The sequence below is a fragment of the Esox lucius genome, chromosome 13, assembly GCF_011004845.1.
Source record: "Esox lucius isolate fEsoLuc1 chromosome 13, fEsoLuc1.pri, whole genome shotgun sequence".
NCBI lineage: Eukaryota > Metazoa > Chordata > Actinopteri > Esociformes > Esocidae > Esox > Esox lucius.
In genome coordinates, this window is record NC_047581.1 from 19,416,280 (window position 1) to 19,437,283 (window position 21,004).

Below are 21,004 nucleotides of genomic sequence, written 5' to 3' on the forward strand. Positions count from 1 at the left end.
TTTCTTTTGTTTTTTAATTAGTGTCTTCCACACTACAAAGTGATAGTACATTCTCAGAGGTTTAGCTTTCTTGATTAAAATGTTATTATATTTGTAAGCTTCTTATCAAGTTTAATGAACTGCAACGAATGGGTATTGATTTTAATTTGTTTTACTTTTTCCTAAATTATGGACTGTGGAGCTGCATTAATACTGGTTTCCTTTACTGTACGTCCTACCAGGCTCAGTAGATTCTTATAGGGAGCAGTATAAAAATGTATGCATTTACACTGGATAAGAACATCTGCTGAATTATAAATGTAAATCCATATAAATGTTCTTGATTCTGTCTCTGAGTGCAAAATCTAATCCTTTACCTCTACTTATCTCTGGGCTTAATCTAGCTTCATTTTCAGATACATTATTTCACAGTTATAATCCTGCCGACCTAAAAGCAGAAAATTATGTCCACAAGGTCCCCCTTTAATCTGCACAGAGAATATAGCATTCTTAGTTAAAGCATTAAGTGGTAGACTAAAAGTAGGTCATATCTGTATGTTGAGACTTTAAAATTTCCCTTTCACACCTACTTTATCTAACTTTATGGGCACTGTACTGTATTTATTGTTCATTCACCACGTGCAGTGATGAATAGAAAAGCCAGACAGGCTATTTAAAAACCAATGGGATGAAAGGAAGCCTACTTAACCCATGTAATGTGCTGCTCCGCCATTACAGGACAGACCTACAAAAGTAGTTGTTTCAAAACAAATGCAATCAACTTGTGATTGCATTTAGCAAGGTAAGAGGGTTAAATGCAAGGTAAGAAGTTAATATATACGCTATAGTATTTAGACGGGTCAAATTCAAACTTGCAGTATTATCAGAAATTCAAGGGTTCTTCATGGACAATCCACTCAGTGCCATTGCTAAATCTCTCAAGATGAACATGACAAAATAAGTAATTTACACTTGTTAATTCACAGGTTTCTGATTTTTCATTAAATGCTTAAAGTCAGGTCTAGGTGAAATCTAATGTGTGTTCCCTAACAATATCTATAGGTGCAAGCATTGGTTTGAGTCCTGGTATTTTAATAAACCATCTTCTCAGTTATCTTTGTAAATATAGTGGAGAGTTTATTCCACAGGAAAGTGGAAATGGAGAGTTTATGCTGACAGAGCAGCAGGTCAGATTCGAACACATGCTATAGCAGTACATGTGTTTGGGAAACAGCGTTTATAACACCGGACCACCCTTAATAATAACTGGGACTTCCCCACTTCTACTTCAGTTTCAGTGTGCAGGCGTTATAGCGCTGTTGTATAGTAAATGGTGTTTCGGTATTGCACGTAAGATTAAGTTTGTGAAGCAAAATGATTGATCCAACAGCCTTTCCATTTAGCCCACCGGAAGACTGCAGGCCTTTAAGCGTCACAACGTTTCTTGTTCCGTTCCGGAACTTTATGAAACCTGTAAATCCTTCAAATGTTATCAAAAAGGTAAAAAAAAATATATGTCATTCCCGCTCTACTGCTCAACTTTCAATAATTGTCACGCAAAGAAAGCAAGGCATTATCGTACGTAGTCATTAGGAAACCATGACGTGTAGAATGTCCTGATATCATTCTAAAATTATAACGTATTAATCTATGTACAAGAAGCAACGAGCATAGTTTGTGCTTGTACGGTGAACATTACATTAGAACTGTACACGCGAAGTGCATTTGGAAAGTCCACATAAATGCCTACCGCAGTGTGTATATCAATTGCTTCTAAAATATGATTATTTTGTAGTTTATCAACATTTTAACCTAAACGTTGTGATCGGTTGCATCAGATGTAATTAGTTTATTCATTATTAGTTTATATTCTAGTATATTTATCGGCCTCCATCAGTGGGGACTAAAGTGACTGCCTATTATACGAACTGCCATTTGACAATTTAAAGCCACGTTCAAACCAACTCGGAACTGGAAAAGAAAGAGTCAAATCTCAACCTTAGTGATCTTCATGTCGAAATGTTAAAACGCTGAACATGAATTTCCGAGTTGGATGACTTTCAATACTATATTTGCCTGAATGATTCGGTTTTTTGCGCCAATTTCTCAATTTGTAACTACAATGACGTAATATGTCGAACATTTCCGAGTTCCGAGCCCATTTGAACGTAACCTAACGTTTCAGGTATGAGATGAACTTGAAGTAAACCCGTGTCATTTCAATACTGCATGAGTGACGTATAGGCATATAGTCTCCCTGTCGCATGGGCTCCCCCGGCGTTTCTATCTGCGAATTACTGTCGTATCCACGAGGATCCACGTAGCCAACAGCAAACATTGCATTCATTTCGCCTTTACCCCGGCCAAATGCGTTCTGTCTATTGAGTTCGCTGCCTCCCAATGCCAATCGCAGACGTAAAACGCCTGGAACCGGTTGTTCGCGCGTTTCTTATAAAACGCATTGATATACAGTTGCGTTTATAACAGACAATAACAAATTTGTCATAAACAGTCATTATCGTCGAATATTTATCGAGGATTGAGCCGGCTTTCAAGACATAAGGATGAATTCCATTCGACATGTGCCTTCAAGGGTAAAAAGCAAAAGGACGGAAACCAATTTAGGTGCGGAGAGGGAACATTTTGACAAGCAGCAGGTAAATGAAAACCTGGTGATGGTGGATGCATTTTCTCTGCGGATGTGTTTGTTAACAAAAACTACAGTTTCAGATAACGTGATGCCTTTTATTTGTCAGTTGCAATTATTTTCCCACATGCAGATTAGTCTAACATTAAACAGCGCTTCGAACTGTATAACTAATTGCCACCTCTTATTGAGAACGTTTTGTTGCAAAAAACGTACGGAAGATAATGTTTTGATAGGCCTATTGCACCCGGCCTGGTCACAACATTAGTCTACTTAGCTTAATATCGTAATGATTTTAATTTAGAGGCTAATTGACAGTCCTGTACGAGTCATTATCAGTTTGTGTGTTAAATGAATGATTGCAAGCAGGAACATTATTTCATTCTATTACATTTATGAACCATTTAGCGAGCCAGTTTTGGCTCTTTTTTGATAGTCACACTACATCTTTTTCACCGTATCATCATTACCATCATCAAACACTGAATAGCCTGGTCCCAGGAAATGACACTGATACAGTTTTTGAGCTATAGCTTATGTTGATTACATCATAAGTGGTGTCCCTTTTTTAAGTAGGCCTATTTAAAAAAGTATTTTTGCCTTTACTACCTGGAAGCTAATTGTCAATACATTGTAACTTTATTTCAGTGAAGTTGACTGATCCTTGGACCTATACTCCTTTTGTTTAGCTACATTGTCCTGGCTTTTTCCCATTACATTTTTCCTAAATATCTTAATTGAGACTGACCGCTAACCCAGAGATATATTATTTTGTAGTGTATTGAAAAATTTGTGCGACGTAGCTTTGAAATCAACTTTGTGGACGGACCACTGCATGGCAAATGCAGCACTGAGGTGAAAATAATTGGCAAGTTGGACCGGTAAGACGAAAGTTGCTGGCTATGGATGGAAGAGAGGATGTCGGGGAGGTACATTTACAAGGAGAGTGAGACGGAGAACTTGTGCTGTTTCTATGAAACGCGAGAAAGACATGGAATTCGCCTTTGTTAACAAACAAGTGGTTTAGCAATTAATCTTCTACACGATTTACTTAAAATATGCTGATAAACAAATTATTATACACAGCCCAAGCAGATTATTAATCACAATGGTTTTTGTGATTGATTTCTAGGCTAAAAATAACCATGTAGTGAGTGAATACTAGAATGAGAATGGTGTGTTGGCACCATGGGATAGTATCCCATCTGTTGTTGGTCCATTACTTTATACTGTTATGTATACCAATCTTTGTTATTTTTTATTGTGCAACATGGAATTATAATAGGTGTGATTACATGTTAGCGTCTCCCCAACCTGTTACCAGTCATTATCAGTGGCAGTCTAATTTTAATCAACATTTTACATGTTTTTTTGTGTGCTTTGCTTAATATGGCTGTTAATGTCCTATGTCATCGTACCATGTAATCCATTCATTTAAAATGACAGATTAAAAGGACGTTTTTACTGTTATTTAACATTATTCTGTTGAATAAAATTTTTCCTTGATTTGACATTTGCTTTAGTGGGAGTGGTCATATAGTTGGGAGTAACCTTACTGACAGAAGTATTTGTCATCTGTTGATTTTAGCTTATCAAAATACTGTGAAGCATGGATCCAAATAGAACAGTTTTTTAAAGTTTGATCACGTAAAGATTGAGTCTAGCCATGGCAGCCACTTCAAATTACATAGAGAAGCTAGTACATACAACAGTAAATGTAATGTTCCTTCAATAAGTTTTCTAGCTATCATTATCTTTTGTGTTGATTAATTAGTTTTTTTTTTTTTAGCCGTAACTGATTTACTCACGAGTCAGTGTATTATCAAGACAGCTCGACTGAGAGTAGATCCACAAAAAAGCACCGATTGATGCTTGCATGCAGATGTGGGTTGGATGTTGTGGGATATTATTTGTTGGTAGAAAAAATTGATTAAACCAATGCCTATTGAGTTAAGAATTTCTCTCAACTTTCTTATGAGGTTAATGAAGGCCAAGTTTAATGTATTATTCAACCAGACCTTCCTAGCGGTGATAGTTTAAAAAAATAGAAATAATAGAATGTTGTCTTCCACAACGCTTTGGTTCCAAGATGTTGTTGTCTAAGTGCAACTGCAGAAGTGTCCTACCCACTGCTGTCAATTTCATGACCTTGGATCACTTGGTTGTTGTAAACGTCATACAGTCATCATGTAGTCGCATGTACGACAGTGGCCGTGTTTACATTACGAGAGAGTGACAAAACGCTTGATCTTCTTATCTTAATGTTCCTCATTTCCGTAATGTTAGAATTTCACCAGCATGTTCGAGACATACCACACAGGATTGGGGCCGTCAGTTGCAGGGTAATCATGTGATATGTGTGTGCACTGTACAGAAACATGATACAGTTCCGACAGATCTGTTTTCACACATGCAAAGCTCCGGGGGGCTCAATAGAAAATGTGGCTCACTATACCCCCGAAGGTGGTGTCTCAAGCATTACCATGAGCTTGAGTCTTCTTCGATAGGTCTTGGAAAATGTAATGGCATTTTACCAATCCCAATGTTTATCCCCATAATGTGACACTTTGAACGCTGATGACCAATGTTGGTCAGTGTCTTGACAAAAGTGTTCACACAGTTGGCCTGACACTGGCGTAAATATCCGACATCTAACTCAGTTATTACCTCACTTGAATGTACTAGATCAATTGATCCAAAAATGCCGATCCTATTATCGTCACAAAAGGTCAGTCCGACAAACTTGGTTGTAATATAAGAGTGAATCAGTGAGGAAGAGGAAACTAATTTATTTTCCCTGTTACATGAGGATGGAGGGGGTGAGTGAGATTATCTGGTCCCTCTGACTTCATTGTTGAATGGATGTTTAAATCCATCAAAGATAAACACATCAGATTACAGCAGAGGCACAGATGTAGTCACATGACCTCGGCACATGCTCTGTTCAGTGCACATAAGATGCTGACAGATGTCATACCCAAGTGGTCACTGGCTCTAAGTTTAGCCATTGTACTCCTGTTCTGAGGGAGACACTACACTGCTGTTGAACTGTTTTATCAGCACAGTTTTTCATCATAAAGGAGGATATAGCCTGCATTCCTATGTATTTTTCTAGGCAACACGACACAAAGGGGTGTGGTGCTTGGCTAACATACTATTCCTAAAGTCATTATTAAAGGTGCAATCTTGCCATATGATCTGCACGTGAAAGTACCAAGCTCTTTGGAAAAAAACGGTAATCTTGTCTAAAAGTGACCTCCTCTTGTCTCAGACAGTTCACCACCAATCAAAATAAGGTTCAGGTGTGCAAATATTGCTTAGGAGTGGGCCATGCGCTGCTCTATTTTAATTGGCTAGAAGTTGTTGTCACTCTGTGTTCTTAACCAATGATTGGTTTGCGAGGTGTTCCTTTTTAGCTGAAGAGACATGTCTGATGATAATGTGATGGAAATGCACCTTTTATTAAGGTGCATTGATACAGCCCTTAGCCTTAGTACATTGGCTGGAGACAATCCACCCCGAGGTGACTTAATATTTTAAATTGCTCTTAATAAGGGCTGTTCAAACAGCCCTGTTGATTATTAACATTATAGTGTCATGGACATCTAAGTTGTAGGAATGTGCTGTTTTAATGAGTCAGCTGGATGGAACGCACAACTAAATTGGCTGATCTGTTTCTGATGCCTTGGTTTGTCAGGACTTAAGGATGAGCCAGTGAAGCTGAACGTGTCACCCAGTTGACTAAATTCAAATGGTGGATGCTTTCAGTGGAAATGGCCATGCAATATTTTCCTTTTGGCCATTACAAGCCTCTTATTCTATGGATCTACTTGAACTAGGTTTCTTGTTGGCTTTCCGTTCGGCTTGTGACAGTTGTCAATTGATATGACCGTGCCAAATGCAGATGGTTGCGTAACATGGTACAACCTCCCGGTACTGAAATCAACCCCAGTGTTCATAGGACCTCAATATTGAGGCCAGGCAGCTCCTCCGAGTGTTGTCTTTCCATAGAGGGTGCTGCAGTTGCCTTCAGTGTGTTGGAGTAGGATGCCCACCATGAAGCTGCCTAAAGGTCTGCCCTTACTGAATGTCTGGGTTTTGTATGTTATTTTAACACTTCAATGCCATCCTAATGTACAGCTCCTTAGTGTAGCACCGTTCCAGTCATCAGAAGACGATAACTGGGAAGATTGTGCTGTACTTGCGGTTGGTGATACTGTATTACATGACGGGTATTGCTCTTGTTATTGACCTGTAGATTTCTGCTGATTACACAGCTCTGCTGTAGACCTGATGTTACATTCCCCATCTAGTTTTCTCTCTGAGTTGACATCACTGTGAAGGTCAGATCTCCCACACTGCGCGCGTTGTTTACACTGTCTTTGTGTCAGTAGTCCCCGTGGCCTCTGTGCCCATGAGAGAGATTGGAGCAAAGGGAAACCAGAGGGTAAACACAGTCTCTCTAAGTCTCTGAGAATAGGGAAGCGTTCAAGCCTTTTGCTTATGGTCATGATAATGTCCTTTTAGATTTCGGAGAAATCAAAGCATATACAGGTTTTCAACTATTTTTCATCTTACGGTTATGAATAATCTTAAGCATTAATTTCCTATCAAGCTGTTAAGCAAGAATCATGTAATGTGAATCCAAACATTTGAATGAAAAGTTGAATTTGTGAATCGGAAGAGTAAATAAAATGACACCCAACATATTTGTTCTTCAGACTAAGGGTTGATATGTTTTGTACAGGTTTTTTGGGGGTGTTTAAGTCCCTTGCACAATGACATGCTTTGGATGGTAGGCTACATGGAAACAGAAAGTAGCCTCCCATTTTCTATACCACATGTATGCCTAGTTTTCTGTACATACATACATGTAGATTGTGCCCATTATTGGTCGTGGAGAAGTCCTATGTCCAATGGTAATACATTCCACAAAAAGTGTGGAAGTAGGCAGACACATTTTCAAAAGACATTCAGAACAAAGAAAAACCCACATGGCGATGGATACAAAAGTGCTACATCTTGAAAACTGGACCACAAGCTGTTGGTGATTAGTTGACAAATAAATAAAATAGTGACAGATACTTTATTTATATTTTTTACATACCTTCTGAATTGGCTAACGATCTCAGATTTTACCTATTGGTTTTAACCACTTAAAATAAAGTGGGGGATTTGATTTCTGCTTAAATTAAAATCCCCTAAAGCAACAATTTATTCATGAGTTGGCCTTGTGAAGATTATTTGGTTAACCAGGGTTGTGGATTTTATTTTCATGAAAATGTACGCTGCCTTGCAATTCATAGCGAAACCGAAGTTCAAATCCTGCTTGCGGATTAGCCCAGGGGTCCCACAGAGATCACAGTGTAGGGATTGTGTGGGCAGCGAGATGACAACAAGAATGGCATCGGATGTATTTCAAAGGGCACTTCTCGAAATTGACTGGCCCAAATCTGCTGTGAGTTGCTGGATGTCACAAAGTTAGGGAGGAAAAAGAGAATAAAAGTAACAAATAATAATAACGGCAAAGTAGTTGGGTAAAATTGGGCTTGAAAGGTTACTTTAGCTTTATGATATGCTTTTCCATTACTCTGTGACCAAGAGAAAGTGATCTTCAGTGTTAACAGATAAGAGCTAAACATCCACCTAGGAAAAACACAATGCGATGCGACCACCATTGCTGCCCTTTCTAGGTCCAGTGCAAGCCAGAGCAGGTTTGTTCTGATTGGCCAGGAAATCTGAGCTGGCACTCTATGCAAATAATCACAGATTTAACAGCCTTCATCCTAGCTCCTTGCAAACAGCACATGCTGAATGGGGAGACTAAGCATATAGCACACACGACACTGTAGCCAGTGTAAATGTATCATTTCATTGGTCAGATTGGATACATATTCATGCCATTTAATTTCCTGCAGTAGGTAGCACGCGGAATTATGAACGAAGTGCCGTAAGCTAGCTGTCTGTTGATAATGACGCCGGCTGTATTCAGCTTTGTGTCAGTCTCCAGTCTGCACAAGTGTGTTTCAAATGTACACCAGCTAGCATCGTCATGGTGCTGACAAATGTACACCAGCTAGCATCGTCATGGTGCTGACAAATGGATGAGGAGACTGGAATTACCAGTACATGTGAGGGTGACTCTGCTTTCATTGAGTAGTTTGGGCAGTACATAATCCAAACCTCCTATCAGAAACTTAGTCTTGTTGTGTGGAAGAAACTGTCTCAACAGCAAATCGGCCAGTCCGCTATTCAGGTCTCGGAGTTTGTCACCTGTAACATATGGGATATCTGGTTTAAGGGAAACAGTTTAGTCTAAAGGCAGGAAGGGTTTGTCCAGATGAGGCTCAGGTTTCTGCCTGGTTCAAGATTGTAAGGGACCAAGCCAGCCGTTGTTGTGCTGCCTGGGAGACAAAAGAACAAGCAGGCAGCTGTGAAGGAGAAATGTAACACAATGGGAATATCTCCAGGAGATTACATAATGGCAAATGGAAGGTTATTCCATTTAAAACAAGCAGCATTTGTTTGATGTATTGTTGTGTAATGTTTCAAAGTGACAACAGGGACGGCTGATCATATCAAAGGACTTTTATTCAGTTACCGGTATTCCTCTAGCCATTCCCCTATCCCATTTCCTGTTTAAACAATGCCACTTCGAATGAAGGAGAGATACAGGACATGTATTTCATTGAATTCACAGCTTTGAACTGTTGTGTGTTGTTGACTGCATTGGCCTCATAAGCACCTTCTCAACTCACTGTAGTTCACAATCCCAGTGAATTAGCGCTAGTCTAGTTAATGCTAACATAACCAGACAGTGTGTTCAGCCTCATTAGTAGTGAGCCTTGCGCTAAATTAACAGCATTAGTTGGGTCAGCCGTGCGGCGTGTGGGTCTGGGTTTGACCTTGACGCCAGACCCACAGCAGTCTGTTGAATTAAGCTGATAAGGAGTTCCATTACTAGAGTCACAGCGAGGCACCTGACTTCCCAGTGTGCCGTAGACCAGGTGTTGCCACTGTATCTCCACTGGCTACAGTCCTCCAGGCAGGGATGTCGAAGTGCATAGACACACTGCTGCTGAAAAGCAAGAAGGCAGAAGATGACAAGGTAGGAATGGAGAGTCAGGGATGAAGCAGATTGTGTGTGTCTGTGGGGAAACTTTAGCTGACGGTGCCTTCCGCCAGGCCTCAGGGATTAGGCTTGGCCCTCCCTGTCACTCATTCCCTCTCACCAGCTCTCCCTCTGTTAGACTTGTGTTTTGGGACCCGGTTTGATGTCCATGCGCCCAACAGCTAAGAGCTGTCTGGCCACTGTGAAGACCAGGTTGATGGATATAGCTTTCTGACCTCGAGGCTTTGCCGTTAATGTTTAAATGGTGTGTTTCTTTGTATGAGTAAGGGGAGGGAGGGAGGGTGACTGGGGGACAGGCATGTCTGCTGTGGGTTTGTTAGGTTGACCACCTCATTCTAGACTTCATGCAGTTCACTAAATTGCATTGTTCGCACTTCGCAGCGCTACGCATTCACACGGTGTAATAAGGTTTGTGTTACATGGTTCCCTCCCCCTTGCTTCCGTTCTCCCTCTCGCCTCCCTTTTTTACTCGCAGTTCCTCTGTGCACTTGACTTCTCGTCCGTCTTGCTCTCTCTTTGAGTGACAGTCATTCTGAATGTATTATGAAGCCTCCCGGCGGCCATGCTGCTCTGTGGCCATCTGTCGAGGCCTCTGTGCCAGGCCGTCCGTGCCAGAGCGGGGTCCCCTTCCAACCCAGTCTTCTAGCCCAGCTGACGGGCCTTCGTCCTCCCACAAACCCCTCATTGTCATGAAGTCCTCCAACCCGTCACTTGCTCTGACTCCCTATAAGCCAGGGGGCTAGCACTAGCCTCACAAGGAGGGGTCCTCATTAACGAGGACACTCCTGTCTTCACTCCTCTCTCCCTCAGCCTCCAACTTTCCCCGCGCTCAAAGTGGTAGCGTTAGGCACACAGTAGCCCCTCTGTGCTTTGTTTAGCGACTGTGAGTGTTTTGATAGAGGGGGGTTTCTGGGTTGTGGTCTGTGGTAGCTCCACAGTTTCAATAACTAAATGCGGTCTTTATGCATTTGTGGGATTTCTGGCTAATTTCACCAGGAAGGTTCCCAATCCTATCTCTTTGGGGGGGGGGGGGGGGGGTTAGATTGTGTTATGCACTTACTGTGTGCACAATAAGATCTACTGTAGGAAAAGACCATCTGTAATGCTGATGTATTAAATGCATGTGACTGAAGACGGCGAGAGTGAATAGTGTGCGTGTGTGTCTTCCTGTAGTGGGTTATTGAGAGGGAAGTAGGGCGAGAGAGAATCTGCGAGCTGGATTAGTCAGTTATGCAATGAATTGGAATGAAATAGAAAAGCATGCTCTAGAATCAACATCTTGTCCTTTCCACCTTCTGTGTTCTATACATATTGTATGTCTGCCAGTCTCGGGCCACAGGGGGTGTGGGTGTTGATATCAGATTCAGATTCGATTGCCACTGCTTCCGTGTTCATGTGGTGAGGAATGTTGTGGTATTCATAGTTTGGTGCCCTTATATGAGTAGGGAATATGTGAAATAATGAAAATGTATATATTCATTGAAATTTGTCTATCTTCAGTGGGTCTACAGTAAATTTTTCAGTCAGAATAGCTTTTTTAGCCATTTCTGTTCACAATTGCATTAGTTATATCAGGACAGGTTAGACTGAGGTTGGATTAGACAAGAATGGTTGATTTTCATGTTTTGGATTTGAAGCATTCTCTTATCTTCAGCAGTTACAAATTCTGTCGTTATCAGTTACTGGCCAAACCCATTTACTGAATGCATGCAGGTACAAACGCAAGCTTTGAGGAAAGTGTTGAGACTGGGCTGAATGTCTCCCTCCCTCTTTCTATTCACATGGACCTGTTCTACCTGTTGGTCCACGTGCCTGAAGGGACCACAATGGAGTCAATGTCTCCCATGTTGTGGATGACATCGTCTCCTTATTCAATTGTCATTGTCACCAGTATAACATGTTATAACAGTATAATAACAAGGGAATATGCCCTCAGACAGTGTTTTGTGAACATGTAGATAATCAACTCTTAGTATGTGTATTATGCATGTCTTTTCCTTGTTAATCCTTAACTTTCACACAAATGGATTGTTTCTAAGGACAGTGAATTATGTGGCTGAAACTTGCAATAGACAGCGAACAGACCTGCATCAAGGTATTCAGTTACTGTTTGAGACGTTAAGGTGGGCGTAAAGGTTCACTTCAGAGACTGTATGATTGTCCGTACCAAGGACACCGGTTTGGGCACTACAGAAATGGCTGCAGTTCTGGGCTTTTCACGCTTCACAATGTCAATGGGGTTTACAGAGAACGGCTCAACAAAATAAATCCAGTCAGTGGCAATTCTGTGGGCAAAACAGAGAGTTAGAAGGAAAAGGGAGGACTCTTCCATGATAACGTGCGGCCACAAGAAGGTAAATAATGGCTCAATCAGTCAAGCTTTATTTATTTAGCACCTTTCCACACACAGACGCAACACAATTCGCTCCACATACACAAATAAAAGACGTAAAATTTAAACCCACAAAAAACAAATAACAAAATAAGGAGATAAAAAGCTTAAGTTAAGTAAACCGAAACTTAAAACGATGCCGTGTAGAAAGGCATTTGGTCTCAGACGGTTATTCAGTGTAGACGACCACACTGGCTTCCACTATTATCAGCAACAATCAAGAAGTGGCTCCATTGGGCTTCGGGATTAGAAAAAAACATTGCCTGGTCTGATGAGTCCTGGGTCCTGTTGGCGTCAGTCAGGGTTTGGCATTAGAACCATCCATGGTCATCCTGCCTGGTGTCAATGGGACATGCTGGGGTCACTGGTGTAGTGGTGTAGGAAATGTTTTCCTGGCACACATTAGGTCCCTTGATACCAATTGAGCATCATTTAAATATATTGTCATTTTGCTGCTTAACCTTAGTAGGAAGTTTACCCCCTCACGGATACTTCTAGCAGGCTTATGTGCCATGCCACAAAGCACATTTAGTCTCTGAACGGTTCCAGTAACTTTACTGCAAGTTCCCTTCAGTTGCCTGAGCAGTCCCCACGGCAGTATTAACCAACATTTCTGTGAAACATCTCTGACACGTTAAAATGGAACAAAGCCTAGTGGCTTGTTCTGTCCACATTGCTCACGACAAATGGAAAGTAACCAGATAATTGGGAGTTTATTAACCTTTGTTACATGAGTCTTTCCAAAATGTACAATGCTCTGCTATGCTCTCAGTACATGCAGTAGAGATTGTCTTTGGTCTTGCATTTCAATACACACTACATCAGTATGTTGTTTTAGAAAGCCTACTCCCTCAACTCCCTCTGTGCTGTTGCTGACGTAATTAAAACCAAATCCCAAGAGCTGCCTTGTCAACTGCTAGGAATACTTGCTGATCACTGTGTCTGGTGAGCACAACCTATCACTGTTTCTCTCCAGGGTCATCGGGTTATACTGTGTAAGGATATTGTAGACAAACATGCGACAGACATTGAAAATGCGGCGTTTCCCTGAAATAATAAAACCGAAACAAAGAAATAAATGAATAAACGGTCATTTAAACGGTCCTTTGTAAATACCAGTATGGATTTTAAATGTAAAAGGTAGTCACTCTTCAGTTTAGTATACATCTATTTGAAATACACAAGCTTTCTTATAGCACCCCTTTTTTAGATCTGTGCATAACCGGTTGAAGTGAAGTGATAATGTAATGTTTGTACATTACTGCCAACCATACAGAAGATAAAGCAACAGTGGAAAAGATAAATATGTTTAAGTTAAAAGCTTAACTGTTTTAATAGTAATTATTAATTTAATGTTAATGATCTAAAAGCGAGTAGACAAATGATTTTGGTTAATATCCCTAAATGGTGTAGCTTAGATCCTAATTGACAGGCTCTCACATACTAGCCTGACTGAAGTGACCTACGTGACAGTGCAGGGAGAGCTGTGACTCACTGGACACAAGTCCATTGTAACTGCAGTATTTACTCAGAAAATGTGAGAGCGTTTTGATTTGCTGTTATTTACCAGCTATTTGCATGTCCAGAGGACTTTGTTTCAGTCAAGCTACTTGAAGGGGTTTTTACCAAGAATTTAAAGGATGCCAGCTAGGACCAAGCCGGTGGTTGAAGACCAGCGGCACAGACCAGTGTAGTTCAATCCAGTACTGCTAGAATCAGCAGGCAGCACAGACTAGCTCAATCCAACAGTGCTGGAGTTGGACCCTGCAAAGATCTGGACTTCTGGGTAGGTCTTGTCCAGAACGTTCTTCTGCCTCAGTGCCAACCAACACGCTACGCAGAAGGGACATATACAGAGACATATACAGTACACTCTTCAGCCACAGGATGCAACACTTGGCCTACACACCCATCTGCCAGCAGCAGGGGACTGGCCCCACCTTCTAACAAATGTTTCTATAACTGTCACCATAGCAGATTATCACTACATGATTATCATGGCCAAAAGAATTCAACGTAACGATGATATCGCAGTATCTATAGAAAATCTGAAAAAATGATATCAGTCAAATTCATCTTCAACTTTGTTTAATGTATTTTTTTTCATTTTTTTGGGGCAAATTAATTACCCTCAAAATATGTGTGTATGGAGGTGGAGTCTGTTACCATACCTGTACAAATAAAAAATAAAAGCGTACAAAAAGAACAATTACACTTAATGGATAGTGAAAAGAAAACCAGATTAACTGATAAACAAAACATCCACCAAGCCTAACACCGAGAGGAGTTTTTGGAAAAATACAAAACATTTTCACCTAGTGAATAGGCTACCAAAAGGGGTAAATTCAAACTCTAATATATAGGTCCAGTCTCCTTGTTTAAGCACATGCATCGTTTGTCTATAGGTGACATAAGGTATCGAAAAACCAAGAGGGTTTTTTGGAAGAGGTACAACTTCAGTTTCACCTAGTGAATACAATATTATAGTCTGTGTATTATTAACATGATATCAGTATTTCATTTTTTAAATATCACTGTTATTGTCAGTACTGGTATATTGTGACACCACTAACCGTATCCCATCATCCATGGGAGAAAAGAGCCAGACCTGGCTCACTACAGAACAACTAGACTGGCACCCTGACAACACTGATCAACTGGGTATTCATTCCCATTCTGAGCAATGGACAGGCATTGGTAAATTATCTGAGTATAACTAGTGTCCACTCACTGGTTTATAAGGAGTATTGTTTTACTACTCTTTGTCTGATGATGGGTACGTTTCTGAGCGTGGTTGGGAGCATTCCTGGGGGGTTTTCTGCTGAAGTGTTGGTACTCCTAATGTTGCTTTTGAATATCTGAAATCGCGGTTATACTTATAATTTTTTTTATGCGTAATGCAAGACACCTTAAATACTGCAAACAGTTTTGGGACTTTTTTCGAATAATATACCAACATTTTAAACATACCATTTCGGGCTGGATGCGTAATATGTTATTTATGAGTATAATATAGAAGTAGTATATAAGCCGTATGGAAATGACAGATTTTGAAGACATGGGGCACATTGGAACATGACAAGGTACCCAGTTTTCAGAGATCTGTTTTGGGTTGACTCGTGACCTCCCCGAAAGCCCAATCCTCTGATGTTACAACATGAAGAGAAACTCATTTTGAAGAATTACTCCCAGGGTTCTCAATCCATTCTCATGTTCTTGTAATGTCTATTCTTGAATCCACTTCTTCCTGATGGCTGCCTAATGACTTCCTTATCAGTAATGTGAAATCCCATGACATTGCAACCCCTGACCATAGCCTATATACAGTTAGGTCTGGAAATATTTGGTCACAATCTGACACAATTTTCATAATTTTGGCTCTGTTCACCACCACAGTGGATTTGAAATGAAACAACCGAGATGCAATTGAAGTGCAGACATTCAGCTTTAATTCAAGGGGTTGAATGAAATTATCGTATGGAACGTTTAGGAATTGCAACCATTTTCATACACAGTCCCTTTATTTCAGGGGCTCAAATGTAATTTGACAAATTAACACAATCAAATGAGCTTGGGTTGAGATCATGTGATAGACTTGGCCATTGCAGAGTATTCCACTTTGCCTTAAAAGACTCTGGGTTGCTTTTGCAGTATGTTTTGGGTCATCTGTAAAGTGAAGCGCTGTCCAATCAACTTTGCTGAATTTGGCTGAATTTGAGCAGACAATATATCCCTATACACTTCAGAATTCATCTGGCTGTTTCTGTCTTCTGTCACATCATCAGTAAACGCTAGTGCCATTGGAAGCCATGCATGCCCATGCCATCACACTGCCTCCACTGTGTTTTACAGATGATGTGGTATACTTTGGATCATGAGCAGTTCCAATCGTTCTCCATACCTTTTTCTTCCCATCATTCTGGGTCAGGTTGATCTAAGTTTCATCTGTCCAAGGAATGCTGTTCCAGACCTGGGCTGGCTTTATAAAATGTTTTTTGGCAAAATCTGGCGTTTCTATTCTTGAGGCTTATGAATGGTTTGCACCTTGTGGTGAACCCTCTGTATTTGCCCTTGTGAAGTCTTCTCTTTATATTAGACGTAAATAATGATATGCCTACCTCCTGGAGAGAGTTTTTCACTTGGCTGGATGTTGTGAAGGGGTTTTGCTTTGTCATGGAAAGGATACTACAATCGTCCATCATTGTTGTCTTCTGTGGGCGTCCAGGCCTTTTTGTGTTGCAGAGATCACCTGTGCGTTCTTTTCTTTCTCAGAATGTAACAAACTGTTGATTTTGCCACTCCTAATGTTCCTGCTATTTCTCTGATGAATTTTTTTGCAGCCTTTAGGTGGACAGCCAAAATAACAAAACCTGTGTCAGTGTCCAATTATTTCCAGACTTAACTGTACCTCTTTCCTGAGACTTGGTGACATTGTGCCACATGAGAGGCTGTGAAATTTCAACCCTCAGCTCCTAAATGAACTAAAGTCCTATGAATATTTGAGCCAAAGTAATGCATTTCTTTGAAACCAATGAGAAATCTTCCTGCTCAGTGTAGCTTAGCTGGTAGAGCATGGTGCATGCAACGCCAGAATTGTGGGTTGAATTCCCACGGCTGACCATAATGAAAATGGATGCACTCAGTACCGTCTTACGCATTGGATAAGAGTGTCAGCTTAATTACTAAAATGTGAAATGTTAAAAATGCTATCAGAAACAGGCAATGGCCCTGAAAACATATTTACTAGCTGCATCTTGAATGCTTTTTGACCAACTGTTTTTTTATTTTTTTGAGTTACCAAATCATGTCTCCGAGATGGATAACTCTGGAAATTGGAGTTTGAGAAATCTGTTTAACATTTCCTTACAGCTTATCAGCAAATGTATTTAATGTATTATGGGATGTTTTGGTGCTTCTGTGGCAGTTTAAAAAGCAGATATTTTTACAGATGAATTTTGTATTTAATAGACATTTATTTTAGTAATTCTATATTTCAGGGTTCATCTGTTAGAGATTTTGGTGTCAGTATATAAGACTCCTTAAAATAAAGGTTAGATAAAATGGTTACTAACGGGCAACAATCCTCTCTCTTCCAGCTCAGCAGCATCAGCAAAGCCATCAACTCTGCTGAGGCTCCTTTGAAGGAGAAACATGCACGCCGTATCCTTCAGTTCAACCCCAAACTGGAAACAGGAAACCTTTTGTGATTGTGCTTCAAAGTTCATTGAATAACTGGGCTGTTTCTTACCATTTGGGACTTAGTTAAATGCATGTACTGTAGAATCCCAACCTTGTTTGATATAATGTACCATGTAACCGTGTGTTGTTCTGCAAACAAATGGCTTTTTAGGGATGACATTTGCCACTGCCTCCCTGTAGGTTATACATCCTCACATGATCTTCTGCTCTGCCCCAGGATTTGTGTGAGATAGGGACTTGGTATTTTTTTTGCTTGGCTCTTCCTTGACACCCATACAGGGATCATTCTGGGGACCCACAGAGAGAAGGGGGCCTTCACCTTTTGGTCTTACGCATTGGGCCTCCCCCTGTCCAGCAGCTCCATCCTCAGCTGGAAGTTCTGCCACGTGCTGCACAAAGTGCTACGGGACGGCCACCATAATGTAATGCTGTTTTCCGCTCTGTACATACAATAAAACCTTTCAGAGCCAGGACACGGAGGGTTTGAAGTGTTAGCAGGCCTTACATGTTAGTCTACATTAATACTGCAGACAGTATGTTAATCCTGCTGGTTTTATGCTGACCTCTGTGGCCTTATTTGGTCTTATTATCCCGGTTGTATTAGTGTAATGATGAAATTGTATACTTGTTGAATATTGTTTACTTGGATTTAGTCCTGCGACTGGATTTACATGATTTCTCTCCCTTTTGCCCTCCAGAGCCTCCAAGACTGCATGAGACATCACAGTAACATAGTTGAGACCGGGCAACTGTGGGTGAGTGTGGAGATGGTGCTGTTCAGACAAACATGCAGGAGTCGCTCTTTTCAAACCCCACTTCCCTCCTCATGCAGGAAATGACTTGATCCCTGTCTGCTGCAGATAAGACTGGGTGGTTAGTAAGGAAAGGGTACAGTGGGAGGTGAGAGAATTCCATTTTCTTGGTTATTTAAAGCTTGTTGTTTTCAATCCTTGATTTCAGGGCAACCTTCACGATAGATATGGACAGCTGGTGGCATTGTACGCAAAGATGCTCTGCACCAAGATGGAGTTTCATGTGAAGGTGAGGGCAACCTCTATCTTGTTGGTTGAATGCATTTTGGATGAAGACGGTACATTGACTAATCACCAGTACTTTTAGAAAATGACTCCAAGTTGAACAAACAATGTGTCATTAAGTGTGAGCTCAAGATCAGTATTATTTATCATGAAATATTCCCACTGTTGTCCCGTTCTTGTTAGAGGAATTGTTGGTTCACTTGCCATTCTTTTGCCATCTGGGCAGCATTCTGAAATCCGATGCAACCTAGAGGTGACAGATGAGGTTTTGGAGCGTGTCGCGGGAACGGATGTCAATAATGTGTAAGTGCTCTGCTCTGTTTTTGGCTCTCTAGTCTCCACACATAACTGGCACTGACTGTGCCCTCCTGCTATTGAGTTATCAGAGTGCCATACATCAAGGACCTACTGGTGCTGCAGAAGTCAGAGTCAGTGTATTGCAGTGTAGCTGCGTCATTGCGACCCAGATTCCTGTCCTGGTGTAGGTTTACCAACTGTGTCTGGGAGTCCTTTGGGCGGTGCCAATTGGCTCATTACTGTTCATTTTGAAGAAGCGATGGTCATGGATTGGTCAGCCAAATATTTGGGGATATTGACGGAGAAAGATTTTCAGTCATACATGGACATTGTACGACTTGGTATACATTTGATTGGCATAGCTTGTGATTACATTACATGTGCTTTTCTTCCAAGGACGCCTTTATACTAGTTAGTTGCCCATTAAGTAGAGGTGGAGAACTGTGGGGGCTGAGGAGCGATCCTGCTGCTCTTTCATAAAAAAATAATAAGCCTTGTGTTACTAAGAAGCCTATCGAAATTCACTCCTGCAGGTTCCAGGTCACTGTGGAAGTATTTGATTACCTGGATACAGAGCTGAGGCTAGCGGAGACAGGTGAGAATCCCCTACATCTCCCTTACAGATCCTACTTTCACCTCTGAAAGGATGGGAAACCTAAGCTACAGGGCAGTTGTCTGTTTCCATTAACAGCGTGTGCCTGAAATAAAATAAGGACAGAATAGCAGCCAGTGAAATAAAGTCTGGTGAGCTGTTGAGGGTGCGACTTAATTGCCTAACTTTAGATTAGAACTTTAGATTAGAACATTAGTAAACATGTTCGAGAGATGCTTAGATAGTGTAAATTAAGCACATTTGTAAAACATTTAGTTTGCTAATTGTAATTAGGGCTCCTCTTAGTATGAATAGGGCATATTCCTATAAATAGTTTATAGATGTTTTGTAATTGGAGAACATTTTCCTTCTTCTGATTGGCATCATCCACCTCCCCGCCCTGTGGGATGTCACCACAGCATTTCACCCTGAACAACCATAAACAAACCCTGCAACTGTAAACAACCCTGGCTGCCTTTCTCACTAACTAATTTGGGCGTCTTGCAGTCAGGAAACCTGGCAGCTTGTGCTATTACACATGTTCCCACACTAGTGCTACAGTAGATATGCTGAGAACTGTTTTCCACCTACTCAAGTTGTGTTGACTCAGGAATGTTGAGGCCATCGACTGTGCCCGTGACAGAGAAAAGTGTTTCACTCAAGCCACAAATACCGAATCCTGCCTTCTGAGGCCATGTTTGTTTGTGTGGATCTGTTCTGTTTGCATTGTATGTTTCCTACCCACCACATGTTTTGGTTTGTTGTTCTGTGATCTGCAGTGATCCGGCAGCTTAATACCTCCAGTACCATCTCTACGATGACGTCTGGCCAGTGTCGTCTGGCACCCCTCATTCAGGTCATCCAGGACTGCAGTCACCTCTACCACTTCTCAGTCAAGCTGCTTTTCAAACTACACGCCTGTATGTTTGCCCTCATGAAAGCATCTTCTGAACTGCATGATCTTTTTTTTTCTTCAATTAAAATGTAACATGTGAGAGAAAATATTTGAGATTTAAAAGCAGAATGTTTATAGTGATACATCATGCAGGTTACATTGAAGTAGTTTCGTATTTCTTCTTGCTGTAAACTATGTTTGGGTTACAAAAACCTTTTTTCGTGACTTTGTCTCTTACATGTCCTGTTATTCAGGTCTCCCACCAGACACCCTGCAAGGACACCGTGATCGTTTCCACGACCAGTTCCACAGGTGAGTCACCTATCGCTGCAGGCTGCTGGTCAGGGAGGGAGGGAGGGAGGCTTCTCCCTGGCCTGGGTTACTCTGAGCCTGTTTCTCCCTACCACCCAGCTTCCACCCAGCATATTCCTGTTGTCTCTGTCAAACAATGGCCTGTGATGTTGAGAATGGAAAGGATCCTCATCACCTGTTGCAAATGCAGCCTACCTTTCCCTGGGTCCGCACAAATCACGAAGCGTGACAAAACAACAGTAGTAGACCAGAGCAACTCCGAGACAGAACTGTATTAAAAGTAAATGTTTTAAAAAGGACTGAAGTATGAATATACCAAAACATGTATATCAGAGGGCTGCTGTGTCTCATTATACATTCACATTTTAGTAATGTAGCGGCCCTAATCCAGAAGGACTAAGAACGGTTGTGCATGCTTTTTATGATGGCTAGGTAAAACAACCACGCAACTCGGTTGAATAATTACATCCAACTGAATGAAGCAGATATCAGCAAAGTGATTATTTTAGGTATTCTTTGACA

The 21,004-nt window shown here is 41.0% G+C and overlaps 1 protein-coding gene across 2 annotated transcripts in view; it reads left to right on the plus strand.

The window, feature by feature from the left end:
- Positions 1-2,221: 2,221 nt before the first annotated feature.
- The window catches only part of hip1rb (huntingtin interacting protein 1 related b), a 31,026-nt gene continuing 12,243 nt past the window's right edge, over positions 2,222-21,004 (plus strand). Inside the window, exons 1-9 of one of the 2 annotated variants that reach the window (XM_029124809.2) lie at positions 2,222-2,636; positions 17,247-17,310; positions 17,629-17,771; positions 18,048-18,104; positions 18,310-18,390; positions 18,613-18,689; positions 19,217-19,278; positions 20,055-20,195; positions 20,425-20,482. In XM_029124809.2, the coding sequence (XP_028980642.1) occupies positions 2,544-2,636; positions 17,247-17,310; positions 17,629-17,771; positions 18,048-18,104; positions 18,310-18,390; positions 18,613-18,689; positions 19,217-19,278; positions 20,055-20,195; positions 20,425-20,482 (776 nt within the window). In that variant the 5' untranslated portion in view covers positions 2,222-2,543. Of the gene's footprint in view, positions 2,637-9,662; positions 9,735-17,246; positions 17,311-17,628; positions 17,772-18,047; positions 18,105-18,309; positions 18,391-18,612; positions 18,690-19,216; positions 19,279-20,054; positions 20,196-20,424; positions 20,483-21,004 lie in introns of those variants that run through there. The other variant, XM_020052428.3, reaches the window with a different exon arrangement.